Raw genomic sequence first — 13419 nt, forward strand, 5'->3', positions numbered from 1 at the left:
AATACAAAAAGTTAGCCGGCATGGTGGCATGCCTGTGGTCTCAGCTACTTGGGAGGCAGAGGTTGTGGTGAGCCCAGATTGCACCACTGCACTTCAACCTCAGTGACAGAGTGAGACCCAGTCTCAAAAAAAAAAAAAAGTCAGAGCAGGCAAGAGGGGTATCCATGAAGCTGGGAGGAGGAAGTCCTTGAAAGAGGAAGGAGAGGTCCACAGGGTCAAATGCAGCTGATGGTTTGAGAAAAGGGGCTGAAAATGAGTCATCGGGTTTGGGGACAGGAAGGACATTGGAGACCCACTTTTGTCCCTTATAGGGAAAGCAGGCTGGACGCTTCTTCCCCTGAAATGACTTCCAGTGTGAAGGCGGCCTCACATTTCACTCTGCGGTGTCCTGCAGCAGCGCTACCTTTTGTCCACATTCTGTAGAGAAGTCCTTCCCAGCACAGATGGTCACCCTTTTATTAGGATATTGGCAGCATGAGGGGCTAGGCCCTGACTTGCTGGTCAGGATCCTGAGCCAAGCACTGCCCCACCCACCCCGGTTGGCTCAGAACTCGCAGACCACAAGACGCTTTTCTCCACAAGCCCTGTCATTCCACTTGCCATTGGTGAAGATCTCCACACAGTCCTCTGACCCGCCGTCATTGTTGGGCTCCCCTGGGGCCCAGTTGGAATAGACCAGGGGCTCCCCTGTGGGGTAGGTGAACTTGCCCTCGGTCTTGGAGTCAGTCACGCTCAGGAAAGCAGCCTCGTTCTGAGCTATGACCAGCTGTTGCAAGGCGGCATTCTCAGCAGCAGAGCGTGGAGAGGCCAGCTGCCCACCAAACTGTGTGCACACCAGCTGTGCCTCCGCAAATGGCTTCACAACACCTGCTGTCTTGAAGATCTTCTCCCCGACACTTTGACCATTGGGGAAGAGCTCAACTGAGGGAAGAAAAGAGTCAGGTTGGGGTTGTGGCATCACCTGGCCAGAGCTCAGGGGCTCTGAGACCTCTGCGCACCTACCTGAGCCTCTCCGACCTCCCAAACAGGCACCACATCAGGACGCCGGAAAGGATGCAAGAGAGACGCTATTCCAGAACAGCCCCCACCCCGTGACGTACCCTGTGAGGTGACACCATGCTTCCGCACTTACAGATGAGAGCACTGGAATTTAGAGAAGCTAAGAGGCGCAAAGTCACACAAGCAGCAAATGTGCAGTTAGAGATTCAGCCTCACTCAGTTCGACACCAAAGCTCAGACATGCTCTTTCTATTTTGGCACATGCTGTACGCCAGAATCAATTTCTCAAGTACTATGTAGAATTGAGCAATTTTTCCCAAGTTGATGATGGTGTAGACCAGGCCAGTTTCTGAGAGTACAGAAAACGCCCTGCAGTGAGCCCACTGTCACCCTGTACAACAGTAGGGAATGTGGGGTTGTCGGAGAGGGTCTGTGCTGTGTGATGGGGTGAGGGAAGGGGAGAGCAGGAAGAGGAGAGGACATCTGAAAGCTGCCAGATGCTGATCTCTGCTCTGGGTCTAGCCTCATGTCGGCCTCTTAGTATGCACATGGGTGATGCCCCCACCAGTCAGCTGGCCTGGGAGGTGCTGAGGGAGTGGAGGAGGGCATCTGAAAGGGGCATGTGTGAGCAAGACGCAGGGGAGTGGTGTCGGTGCTGGAGACAGCCCTAGGTGGGAACTGGAAGACCGGGCATTCTGATCCACCCTGGCAATGGCTGTTGCGTGGGAAAGGCAAAGTCACGTTCCTTTTCAGGGTTTCCATTTCCTCATCTCTAAAATGAGGACTCAGTTCACAAAAGCATTGCCTGTGTGACATGTCAAGTGTCTCTTTCTAGTCGGTCCTTGTGGCTCCTGGGCCCATGCATGGAAATCTGCAAAGTCAATGGAAGCTCCGGAGAAAGCAGTGCCCGTGGCCCTGTTGGCCTGCTCAGAATGCAGGCTGCACCCTGACCCATCATCCTTAAGATTCTCCATGGGCTCAAGGTGGCACCCAGAGCAACCCTGAACAAAGCCAGCATAAGAGTTCATGTGCCATTACTAGGTTTATGTGCCATGTGCATATATGGGCATGCCTTTGAATATATGTGCATCTATCCAAAGGTACATGGGAGTATGTATGGCTCATCTGGATGTGTGTGCTGTAGACACAACATGTGAGCTCATGTATGTAGATGGAGGTGGAGTGAGTGATGGTGTTTAAGCGCACACACATGTGGTGGCACATATGCCATGTTCCTCTGTGTGTTTCTGTCACTGTGCCTCTGAGTGAGTGCAAGCATATGCAGAAAGGGATATATACCAAATGCTTGAAACTCTCGTTTCGGAGCTTGAGTACTTAGAAGCCAACCCTGTGTCGCACCTAATCAGCCCCTTTATGCTCCACTTCTTCAGAAAATTTTATTTTTTATTTTTTGGCTCAATGAGATTTGCCTGAACTCAAAGCTGATTTCAGGAAGGGCAGAGGAGAGTAGGGGCAGTTGGGCACTGATGTGGAGATTGTAAGAGGTACCAGGCATTCAGGTGTGTGCCCCTGGGGCCTGACTCTTCAGGATTCCAGGGTTAGGGCAAACTCGCTGCTCTAAAACACCTCCAGAGCTGCAAGGAGAGCCCAGCAGTGGCTGGAGCCCAGAGGCAGCCTGCCTTGTTTGAACCAGAAGCATGTCTAAAGTGAGATATCTGATGGCCACATACCAAGGTCAGGTCCCCACCTGCCTTGTACCCTCAGAGCAGAACCCCAGCCCTAGCTCCTAGAACAGCACCTGGATTGGATTCTCTGCTGCCTTAGGATGTGCAGCAGTATCACAGGGCACTCCCATACCTGGCCCCCAAAGGTAAGAAACACAGCCCGTGTTGGGCAGCCCCTTGTTTATCAGAGGAACCAGCACAGGGAGGCAGGAAAGAGACTCCACTGGACTCAGGACAACAGTTTGTCTCAGAGCACAGGTGGCATTGAGGTTGGAGGGTGGTTCAGGAGCTTGATGGCCTTGACCATGCTACTGCCAGCCTGATGAGCTGGTGATAGGGGCCACATCCTCCTCCTTTGCCCCCTTGGAGCTACTTCCAGCTCTGGGAGCCAGGTGGCTGCCCTGCTCTAGCCCCATCCCAGCCTGAGCCCTACTTTCTGCCACAGCCCAGGTCCAGCCCTACACAGGTCCCAGCTCATTCCCAGCCTAGATCCTGGGCAGGCTCTCCCTCAGGACCAGCCAAAGGTCTAGCCCCGCCCAAGGCCAAACCAAGGTAGAGATCTCGTCTGGGGCCCAATGCCAGTGCTGGGCCCAGGTTCAGATCGAAACTCACCTTTCTTATACTGAGAGAAAGCAGCCTGGAGGTGCTGTATCTGTCCCTGTAAGGCCTCAACCTGCTGCCTCAGAGAAGTGACATCTGCAGGGGAGAAAATAGCCGAGTAAAGACTTGTCCAGACAACGAAGGAAGAACTCAGAGTCTGGGCCCCAAGGGAAGAATGTCTAGTTGCAAGCATGTATTGTGGGGCTGACCCACAGCAAGCCCACATCGGCTAACACAGCTGGCCTCTGCTGTGCAAGGATGTCTTATGGTTCTGCTATGGATGCATTGGTCCCTGTACTTCACTAACACGGAACCAGATGACATTGTGACTTTAAAGTCTTGGAATATAATGGTATCTCCATTGGGTGGGGAGTCGGGGGCAAGAATGCACACTCAGGTGTTTCCCATTCACTGGGTTTTTAATGCCTATGACTTGGGAAGGCATTTGTGGTTTTCCCAATGGTCAGATGGAGAAGCTGCCCAGGTTGCTTTCCCATGAGTACTAAGTGGCTAAGACCAGAGCCCAGTGCTCCTGTCTTCCAGCCTGTCTGCCTTTCCTGAGTTCCATCCACCACACATCCCAGAGGAGGGGCTGCCCTGAGCTGAGGAGGGCTTCCTCTCTGCCCACCCATGCCCCAGCAGGGCTTCCCCGAGCCAGGAGCTGCTACCTTACCTGGAAGTCCACTTTCTCCCTTTGCTCCTTTGTCTCCAGGAACACCTTTGTCCCCCTTCAATCCTGGGGGTCCCCTGGCACCTGGACTTCCCTGGGGACCCATGGCTCCAGTAGACCCAGGGGTGAAAGAAGAACTGGGTGAGCTATGTACCCATTTCTTAGCATGTTTACCTTCCCGTACATGAACTAACTATCCTTATTGCCCAGAAACGGACAGACAGTCCCCAGTACCCAGCTATGCAGCTCTCTGTACACTGACTGTCCCTGTCATCCAGCAATCAACCCCGCTGTGTAAAACTGCCCCACCACCCAACAACTAACCTTCCCTGTATACAGACTTCTCTGTTGCTTAGCACCGCACTCTCCCTAGATAGGAGCCATCCCCAGATCCCCCTCATGCAGCCTCCTTGGATATAGATCCTTCCTGTGGTCCAGCAATGCCAGCTCTGCCTTTGTGGGTGTGGGGGGTAGGCATTGACAGCTCCAAGTGGGCACAGCGGGCACAGGAGAACTGGACCCAGCCCAGTCCCAGCTCTTTCCACTGCTCACCTGCTGCCCCTGTGTTTCCAGGGGCTCCATGCTCACCAGGGGCACCTCGCTCTCCCTTAGGACCTGTGGGGCCTCTTGCCCCAGCCGAGCCCTGCATGCCTGGGGCACCTACTTCTCCTGAGGAAGGAACATACAGGAACAAACACAGCTGAGAGTGTATTCAGTGGGTGTGGTTTTCTTAGCAACGGAGCTTTTTACCCACAACTTTAGGGTCAGAGAAAGTGGGGAGACTATCCTTGCTTTCTGGAGCCCTCTGTGGAGGGTCAGAGGAAACTATTGCTATTGTAGGGGTTGGGAGAGTGTGTGGCAAGGCCTTTGCATCACTGAGGGTCTGGGCCCTCCCTGGCACTCTGAGCGTGCCTCAGGTCACATCACGGACCCTTATCCTTCTTCCCTTCCACTCTCAGACCAACCACAGACCAGCCACCTACCTTTGGGCCCAGCTTCTCCTTTCGGGCCTGGCTTGCCCTGAGGTCCTATGTTCCCCTGCTTCCCCAAGGGACCTTCTCTTCCAGCTGGACCAGGCACACCAGGAGGTCCTGGAGGTCCTAAGGAAAAGCACCAGCCAGGTCAGTAACATTGAACCCTCTTGGCAGGAGAAGCGTGTATTAAGGTGAGGGTAAGAACAGAGGTCACGGAGCTGCATTGTTGTCCTCCCAACAGCAGCCCCCATCTGTCCTGAAATGACCCAGTGCCACCTTCAGGCAACCTTCTTCCTTCTTCCTGGGATGGGCACTGTGCGTGCCCACTGGCACATCCTCGCAGCTGCACCACCACCTGGAAACACCTGAAGTCAATGCCCGGGTGCTCACCACTTGGCCCAGTGTCTCCCTTTGGTCCAGGTTCTCCAACGGAGCCGTTGTCCCCTTTGGGCCCAACTGGGCCAGCTTGTCCAGGCATCCCTGCTTGCCCTGTAGCTCCTGGCAAACCTGTAGCAGCAGAAGAAATGGACAAAGACCTGGCCGTAGATCCAGGAAGGGCCAGCCGCCTGCAGGATCGGCCCCCAGCCTTCCTTCAGGGTTCTGCAGAGAATGACACTTCCATCATCACACACCCGGGTCCAGTGGCGATCCAGGAAATGGGTATTGGCATATCCACTTTATAGGTGAGGAAGAAGCTTTCCAGAGTTGGAGATGGATTAAAGCCAAGACCTGTCTGACTTTCTATGAGCTGCTCCTTCCCCTGCCCCAAGGCCACTGTATTGATGGCAGGCAATCTGCCAGCTCTTCCCTGTGATCATACACTTCTTGCTTTTCATATATATATCTATATATATATATATCTCAGGGAAGCCAACCAGAAGTGGCACCAGACAGGTGGTGCTAACTTGTTCATTCAGTTATTGGTCCATTTGCTTATTTATTTGTTCACTAAGAGCCATCTATGCAGCATTTACATTATACCTAGCACACTGGGCCAGATGCAAATCTGAGCTTAAGTCCTCAGCAAGGGGTTCATCATATACTGTGAGACAAGGGTAACAGGAGAGGAAGACAATGCATGAAGGGTCCCTCATCTCATCCGAGCATCCCCACACCAGCACACACACACTCAGAGCAGTCTTCCTCAAAGAGAAAGTGGAATTTTAAGGGCAAGGAGAATTTAGGAAGATTTGCAGAGGGGAAGTGACATTTCAGACTTGGAAACCATGCTCCCATGGCAGAGGAGGCCAGGCCTCTGTGGTGGCCGGGGGGTTGTGGGGGGCATGAACGTGTGGTTGTGGTGAGAGTAACAGTGAATTTGCTGGATGGGTGGAAGATTCTGTGCTTGGTGTATCCCAGCAGCACCACCACCTGGAAACATCTGAATTCCATGCCCAGTGGAATTCCATGGCCTGGGTCCAGCTGTTGGTTACAATCCTTATTAGGGATGAAACGGAAGCACAGAGGGTTCTAGGACGGGCCACACCCTTGACACCCAACAGCACACTGTGCTCAAGGCAGGATGTCCTGACCTCAGGTGGAGCCTCGCTTGAGCTTCACCCTGGCCAGGCCAGCAGCAGGAAGATAGAGCAAGAGAAAACCATCACTCTTCAGAAGGGAGCGTTAGAACCCGCCTGTTCTTGGCACACAAACTGTGGAGGCCATAAGAGCACCAGAGTGGAGGAGGGGCACCTCCCCAAACTCTGCACCTGTGCCTTTCAAAGCACTCATGTGTATCCTAGTGTCCCCAGAGATCTAGCCCTGCACCTGAGTGCCGCCTGAAGTGGAGCTTTATGGCCCAGCCCTTGGCTGTCTTGACTCCTAAAACCCCTCCTCCCCTTCTATCTTCCATTCACTCATTCCATAAATATCTCTGGAGCTTCTACTACATGCCAGCCACCGTCCTAAACACTGGGGATAAACAGCCCTTCTCTGGGGAGCTTCAACTCTATCTCGTAGAAGCAGATAATAAAACATTATGAATGTACAACATACGGTATGTTAGATACAATGCTACAGGGAAAAGTAAAGCATACGGTGTGTTGGGGTAGAGTCTGTTTTCAGTAGGCTGGTCCGGGAGTGCCTCACTGAGAGGGTGATCAGGGAGCAAGGCCCTGCAGGAGGTGAAGTATGAGCCGCAGGGACGGCTATGAGAAGAGCAAATGGCAAGGCCTCGAGGAGGGAGGTGGCTAAGCGTGGCCAGGGGCCAGCAGGAAACTGTGTGGTTGGAGCTGAGTAGGGGTTGGGGCACTGAGGTCAGAGCAGCAGCAGGGGTACAGAGTGGTCCTGCTGGGACTCATGGGCTGCTGTAAGGTGTGTGGTTTGTCCAAGGGAGACGAGCATCCCTCGAGGGACTCTCCCAGAAAATCTTTCTGGGCAGGAATGCTGGAAGTGCTGAGGAATAAGGAATTGTTCCCCCCAAAGGCAGGATCTGGGTCTTATTTACCCTCTATTATATGTCTGAGTTATTGGTCAGAGTGACTCAAGCTCCACCCTCCACCCCTGCTCAAAGGTCTCTTCTTCGAAGCCCCAATTTTCCTCGTAGCAGGTTCTGGGGACCACATGCTTCCAACTCCGCAGGGGTGGTTGTCAGGTGCACAGACTTTGGCCCCACACAGACCTATAGGGTCAGGATTCTGAGGATGCTCCAGGCCTTCCAGGACATCCATCCTCAGATCTGTAACAGTGGAGTGACTGGAGACACTGCAATTGAGGAGCCAGAGTGGAGCCTCATCCTGCAGCCCCACTGTGTGCTGTCCTCTGTCCAAATACTGACCCAAAGCCAGGCCTGCAATGTGCATGGGGTGAGGCACATACGTGGGGAAGGGAGGCCTTGACCATGCTCCAAGCAGCAAACTTGGAGGGTCATTGTGGGAAAGATCCCCGAGATTCGAATCTGGGGCCCCCACTGGAAGCCAGATGAGTTGGGAGTCTTTGAGAAAGAGCTGCCAAGGTGAACCCCACCCCATTCTGAGTTCCCCACTGGGCAGCCTTCCCCAAGCCCCATCCCATTCACATTGGGAGCCACTTTCTGTCTGTAAGGGACAGGCAGATGCTCACTCGCCCCTTACCCCACAAAGCCTGGAGATGTTGCTTCATCTTTCCACAAAGTTAAGGACTATCTGATCCCTTTGAAGCCCTGCCCACTGTCATAGAGGTCCCTTGGTTCATGCTGCTGGATCATGGAATTCTCCTTTCTTGAAAATAAGACCCAGATCCTCTCCTACAAGAGGGAACAGTATTTCCAGGGACAATTCCCTGACTCATCAGTACCTCTGCTAAGCTCAAGATGATTCACTTATTTGGTACAGCAGGAAATGCAAGTTTATCTCAAAGACTCAATAAAAAATAAAGCTTTTGGCTCAATTATTCACCACTGGGTGGCAGATATCATTCCTATTAGCAGATAAAAAAACGAACTCAGTGACACTGAGGGTCTCTCCCAGGTGTGGAGATGGAGCCAGCAGTCAAGCCCAGGCCAGCCTGGTGCAGAGCCCTTGTCCTTTCTGCCTCCAGAATGGTTGTTACTTAGCCTCTCTGCATCGTTGTTTTCTTACCTGTCAAAGGAGATTAATAGGTCCCCTGTAAGACTCTTGGGATGATTAAATGAATGACTCAAGTGAATGCCCAAGCACAGGGGTGGACAAAGAAATGTGAGTGCCCTTTATCTCCCTGTAATGTATCAGGGCAAATCCTCTTGAGTAGGCTTGAGAATGGAGCCATGGAGCCCCATCTTTTCTCACCCTTCATGCAGTAGAATTTAATTAAATATTAAAAATATTTAGGCCAGGTGCGGTGGCTCACGCCTGTAATCCCAGCACTTTGGGAGGCCGAGGCAGGCAGATCACGAGGTCAGGAATTAGAAATCAGCCTGGCCAACATGGTGAAACCCCGTCTGTACTGAAAATACAAAAATTAGCTGGGCTCCATGTTGGGTGCCTTTAATCCCAGCTACTCGGGAGGCTGTGGCAGGAACTCTGCTTGAACCCAGGAGGCAGAGATTGCAGTAAGCCAAGAGTGCACCACTGACCTCCAGCCTGGGTGACAGAGCAAGACTCTGTCTTGAAAAAAAAGAAAAATACTTAATGCCCTTCACAGGCGCCATTTAATTGGAATGAACAACTGCTAACTGCTGGCACAGGGCTCTAGAAGGCCCCCAGTAACAGTAATTCACCCCCTGTTTGCTTGCTCTTGGGATGGGAAGGATCTAGGGATCCTAGAGGAGGAGCTAGGGCAGTTGGGTGCTGGAGGAGCACATGGGGGCTCAGCACAGCCACCTGTTTGCCAGCTGGTGGAGTAGTGTGGAACCCACATTCCAAGAAACACATCTCTAAGATGTGAGGGAGGAAGAAATACATCTCCAAGACTTCCATAACTAAGTACCCAGAGTTGCTGGGCTGGTTACAACTCCAATGACTGCTCCTCCCCAGCAGGATAAGCCCATGGCCCCACGCTACCTGGGTCCCCCTTCTGGCCCCGAGGGCCCTCTCTCCCATCCCGTCCATCGCGACCAGGCAGGCCACTCTCCACTGAGCTGCACATGACCAGGGTGCAAGCACTGGTCGCTGTTCTTTGGGAGTAGGTCCTCATTTCTGCTTCCAGGTAGCCCATGGGCTGTGTGAGCAGGGCCAGTGCAGAGAGGAGGAAGAGCAGCATGGCCTGGAGAGGTGAACAGAAAGAGAAAAGACATGCTTATGTTTCGAGGACATGATTTAGGGCTTGGCTCAGCTTCTAGAAGTGATGAGAAGCCCCCATGTCCGCCTTCTCTCCTCTGTAGTGGGGCCCAGAGCAGCAGGAATCCAAAAGCAGTTTAGGGACAAGGCGGGTAGGTGGAGGGCATGAGTTACCCAGCTGGAACTCTGAGATAGGTTGACAGCAGCATCCCCCTATTCCCAGGTGCTCATGTCTTCCCTTCTTGTGTCTTCCCTTGGGCACAACTTTTGGCACGGTGGCTAGAATGTAGCATTCCTCACTGGGGCCATCTGTCACATCAAGAAGAGTTCATCGTGCCTCTGGGCAGGACCCCCCACCACTCCCTAGACCGTCCCCCTGTCTGTACCACTGAGGTGATTGGCTTAACACTGATAAGGCAAGCCTGTTTCTCCTCACTTGCTGCCTTGCATGGATTCGTACTGGTGCTGACAGTGCTGGTCTGAAAATGAGCCAGAGCCCTGAATGCTTAGTGATATCCTTCCTGAGCACCGGCTGGGAGTGTGGTGCACACTTGCCTGGCAATTTGCCATTCCTGAACCAGATGCTGTCTCTAGAGAAATGTCCCAGAGGGAACCCAGGTGAAAGTTTTCAGAGACACTAAATGAGCAGCAGGAGAAATCCTGAGACACCTAGAGTTCTTCCCAGGTCATCTGAAAGGGCTTGGAAAAGAAGTCTTATGTGGAGGTCAGGCACGGTGGTTCATGCCTGTAATCCCAGCACTCTGAGAGGTTGAGGCGGATGGATCACTTGAAGTCAGGAGTTTGAGACCAGCCTGGCCAGCATGGTGAAACCCCATCTTTACCAAAAACACATAAAGTTAGCCAGGTGTGGTGGTGCGTGCTGTAATCCCAGCTACTCAGGAGGCTGAGGCAGGAGAATCACTTGAACCTGGGAGGCGGAGGTTGCAGTGAGCTGAGATTATATCACTCCACTCCAGCCTGGGCAAGAGAGAAAGACTCTGTCTACAAAAGAAAAAAAGTCTTATGTGGAAAGAGGACATGCCAGGTAGATTGAGTCGGGCAGAAGTCTAGTTTTGCGGGTAAGCAAGAGCAACTATCCAACAGGGCACCCATTTACCATCTAAGAGGTCAGGAACTGAGATCAGGATAAGATCAGGACCTGGGATATTCCCTGTGTTGGGCATCTTTTCTCTCAAAGAGAAACTGTAGTTATGAGAGTGAAAAGAGCTGATCAGATCCACAGAGGTTGGGAACACAGCCAGAGGAACTTGGGCAAAGAAGGGGGTCGCCAGGCCAAGTGGGGTGGTGGCAAGGGAGGGGCTTCCTGCCCAGAGGAGTGCTTTCTCTTCTGACTACTGGTGATTTTGGGCTGTGGACGACCCCTATTTCTCACTAGGCTTTTTCCATTTTGAATTCACCACTTCCTCAGGTATGCTGGGAGTCTCTGGAAACAGCTGAGTGAGCTCCCAGCCAGCAGCAGCTACCTGGTTGCACCTGTTCTGGCAGAGGCTCAATCATGAGCCCAGCCAGAACAAGGGCACTGTTCTGTGGCCTGCAGCTGCCTCAACCCTGGGGCCCTGTGCCTGATTCTGGGGAAGAACGAAAGGCAATAGGCATTCTGTCTGCAAGCTCAAGATGGCACAGAGGCACCACTAGCTACTGTGGCATGAAGGACGCTTGGAGAGGGCAGACCCCAGTTTTCAGACCCAGGATTTAGATGAGGCATCTTAGCTGGGGCAGCAGATGGAGCGGGCAGAGCCGTGGTCCCCCTCAACCCCTGCAGTGCCCAGTTTATGCTAAGCTTTCAGAGTACACTTTCAGTGAAAAGAGTGTCTCCTCTGAATATGGGTTGGAAAATCAGAGACCTACTCCAGTAAGTATATTTTTTTACAGTAAAGACCTGAAGCTATGAGAAAGCAATTTTCCCTGCTTTTCCGCAGGCAGTTGGCACCAGGATGGGTTTAGAACCCCGGGCTGTGAGTGCCTGGGTTTGTTTCTCCTCCACTGTCCTTTCTGAAGAAATCAGGGCAAAAAACAGCCTAGAGAGAAATTAGAATTGCATTTTTCCACCTAAAGCTTCCACACAGTGGCATCTGAGGTCTAGATGGTGTCACACCCCCTCCTCCACCCTGTGACCCCCCCCAGCTCAGAAAGCAAATCCCCGCCTGGGCTGAGGCTACTGAATAAGGGGCAGAAGAGCACCATAAGACCTCCTGGGCTCCCCACTTCCCGTGTCCATGTCTCTTAGACCAGAACAGTTACACAGAACTTTCCTTCCTCCACACCAGTAGGTTGAACTGCCCAGGTGGGCAGGGGAATATTTACGGGATGTGAAGAAAAAAAAAAAAAAGGCAAGAAGAGAGACACTTACAGGTTTATTCTTCTTAGGCCTCAGGAACTCCAAACAAACTAGCCTTTGCTTGGCAGGCACTCACTATTTATGCCCGCCCTGCACCCTGAGCTGCCCAGCCCCAAAAACTCCCTTCAAGAAGTGGAGCAATTTTCTTCTTTATTGACTCACTCACTCTTATCCCCACCTGCATTCCGGAAACCTGCCATTGATATTCACAACACTATGCACATCTATCAGTATAGTTTGCAGACCACTACCGGGCCTTGATCTCAACTGCACTCTTCTCACAGCAGCTCTGTGAATTATATGGCATCATCAGTGTCTGTATTTTATAGATGTCCAGAAATCAGGAGTCCAGAGACCAGTGAGTTGCACAATGACCTACAGTGATTGTAAAAGCAACTCATAACTGCAGATCTTAAGAGCCAGGACCTGTTGTGTCCACTTCTCTTCCTTCATCTCAACAGCGCTGCCCAGATATTGGGAAAGAGCTGGGAGCTGCTCGGCATACCTGGGCCACGGTGGGGCAGGTGGAGCCGCTGCAGAGGCAGCAGCATGTGGGGGCAGCAGCTAGGGAGCTGACACCTGGAAAGAGTTGCTCTTTTGCATGCTGCTCTAGGCCTCAGAGAGCCCCTGCCTAGCTTGTCTTTTGTGGAATGGATTTCCCTTAGTAGACCTCTGCCTTGCCTTGTTCAAGCTTGTTCTCCCTTCCATCTTAGCTGGTGTTTGCCTTGCGCACTGCTCTAGTGACTAGTTAAGACCCCTCAGCTGTTGCTACTCTTATCCAATTTTATAATCCATATATCTTTTCTTTCTTTCTTTCTTTCTTTTTTTTTGTGACAGTCTCACTCTGTCACCCAGGCTGGAATGCCATAATGCACTCATAGCTCACTGCAGCTTCAAACTCCTGGGCTCAAGTGATTATCCTGCTTCAGCCTCCTAAGTAGTAGGACTATAGGTAAGTACCGTCACACCTGGCTAATATTTCTTTTTGATTTTTTATAGAGATGGGGTCTTGCTATGTTGCCCAGGCTGGTCTCAAACTCCTGGTCTCAAGCAATTCTCCTGCCTCAGCCTACCAAAGTGCTGAGATTACAAGTGTAAGCCATCACACCCAGCACCAATACGTATCTTTTAAGTGGAACATGTACTCCATTTATTATCAAGGTTAATATTGATAGGTGATGTTTTTTTCCTGTCATGATCATTGTTACCCAGTTGCTTTTTAGTCTCAATTGTGTAATTGCTTTATATATTCTATGAGTTTTTCACTTTAATATGCTTTTATGATGGGGAGTGTTGTTCATTTATTTCTGCGTTTAGAACTTCAAGCATTTCTCGTAGGGCTGGTCTAGTGGTGACAAATTCCCTTTGCATTTGTTTGTATGGGAAAAACTTTATTTCTCCTTCATTTATGCAGCTTAGTTTAGCAGTATACAAAATTCTTGACTGGCAGGGTTTTGTT

The 13419-nt window shown here is 51.8% G+C and overlaps 1 protein-coding gene across 1 annotated transcript; it reads right to left on the bottom strand.

Annotated features, from left to right (window-relative positions):
• Positions 1-544: 544 nt before the first annotated feature.
• Positions 545-9584, bottom strand: LOC110568918 (pulmonary surfactant-associated protein D). The gene is made up of 7 exons (XM_064373694.1): positions 9386-9584; positions 5319-5435; positions 4938-5054; positions 4500-4623; positions 3958-4091; positions 3297-3380; positions 545-921 (listed from the first exon to the last, which is right to left on the bottom strand). The coding sequence occupies exons 1-7, from the start codon at positions 9582-9584 to the stop codon at positions 545-547; spliced, it is 1152 nt and encodes a 383-aa protein (XP_064229764.1).
• Between the last annotated feature and the right edge of the window lie 3835 nt (positions 9585-13419).

The sequence above is a fragment of the Aotus nancymaae genome, unplaced genomic scaffold (assembly GCF_030222135.1).
Source record: "Aotus nancymaae isolate 86718 unplaced genomic scaffold, 86718_ANA_hifiasm-v0.15.2.pri h1tg000010l, whole genome shotgun sequence".
Taxonomy (NCBI): domain Eukaryota; kingdom Metazoa; phylum Chordata; class Mammalia; order Primates; family Aotidae; genus Aotus; species Aotus nancymaae.

What these genes read in the sequence shown, in the direction of transcription:
- LOC110568918 (XM_064373694.1), bottom strand. Translation starts at nt 9,584, where the DNA reads ATGCTGCTCTTCCTCCTCTCTGCACTGGCCCTGCTCACACAGCCCATG. An exon ending in ACAGGGGCAGCAGGTGAGCA is followed by an intron (nt 4,092 to 4,499) that starts GTGGAAAGAGCT and finishes TAGCTCACCCAG; the next exon opens with TTCTTCTTTCACCCCTGGGT. An exon ending in TTTCTCTCAGTATAAGAAAG is followed by an intron (nt 922 to 3,296) that starts GTGAGTTTCGAT and finishes TTCTTCCCTCAG; the next exon opens with TTGAGCTCTTCCCCAATGGT.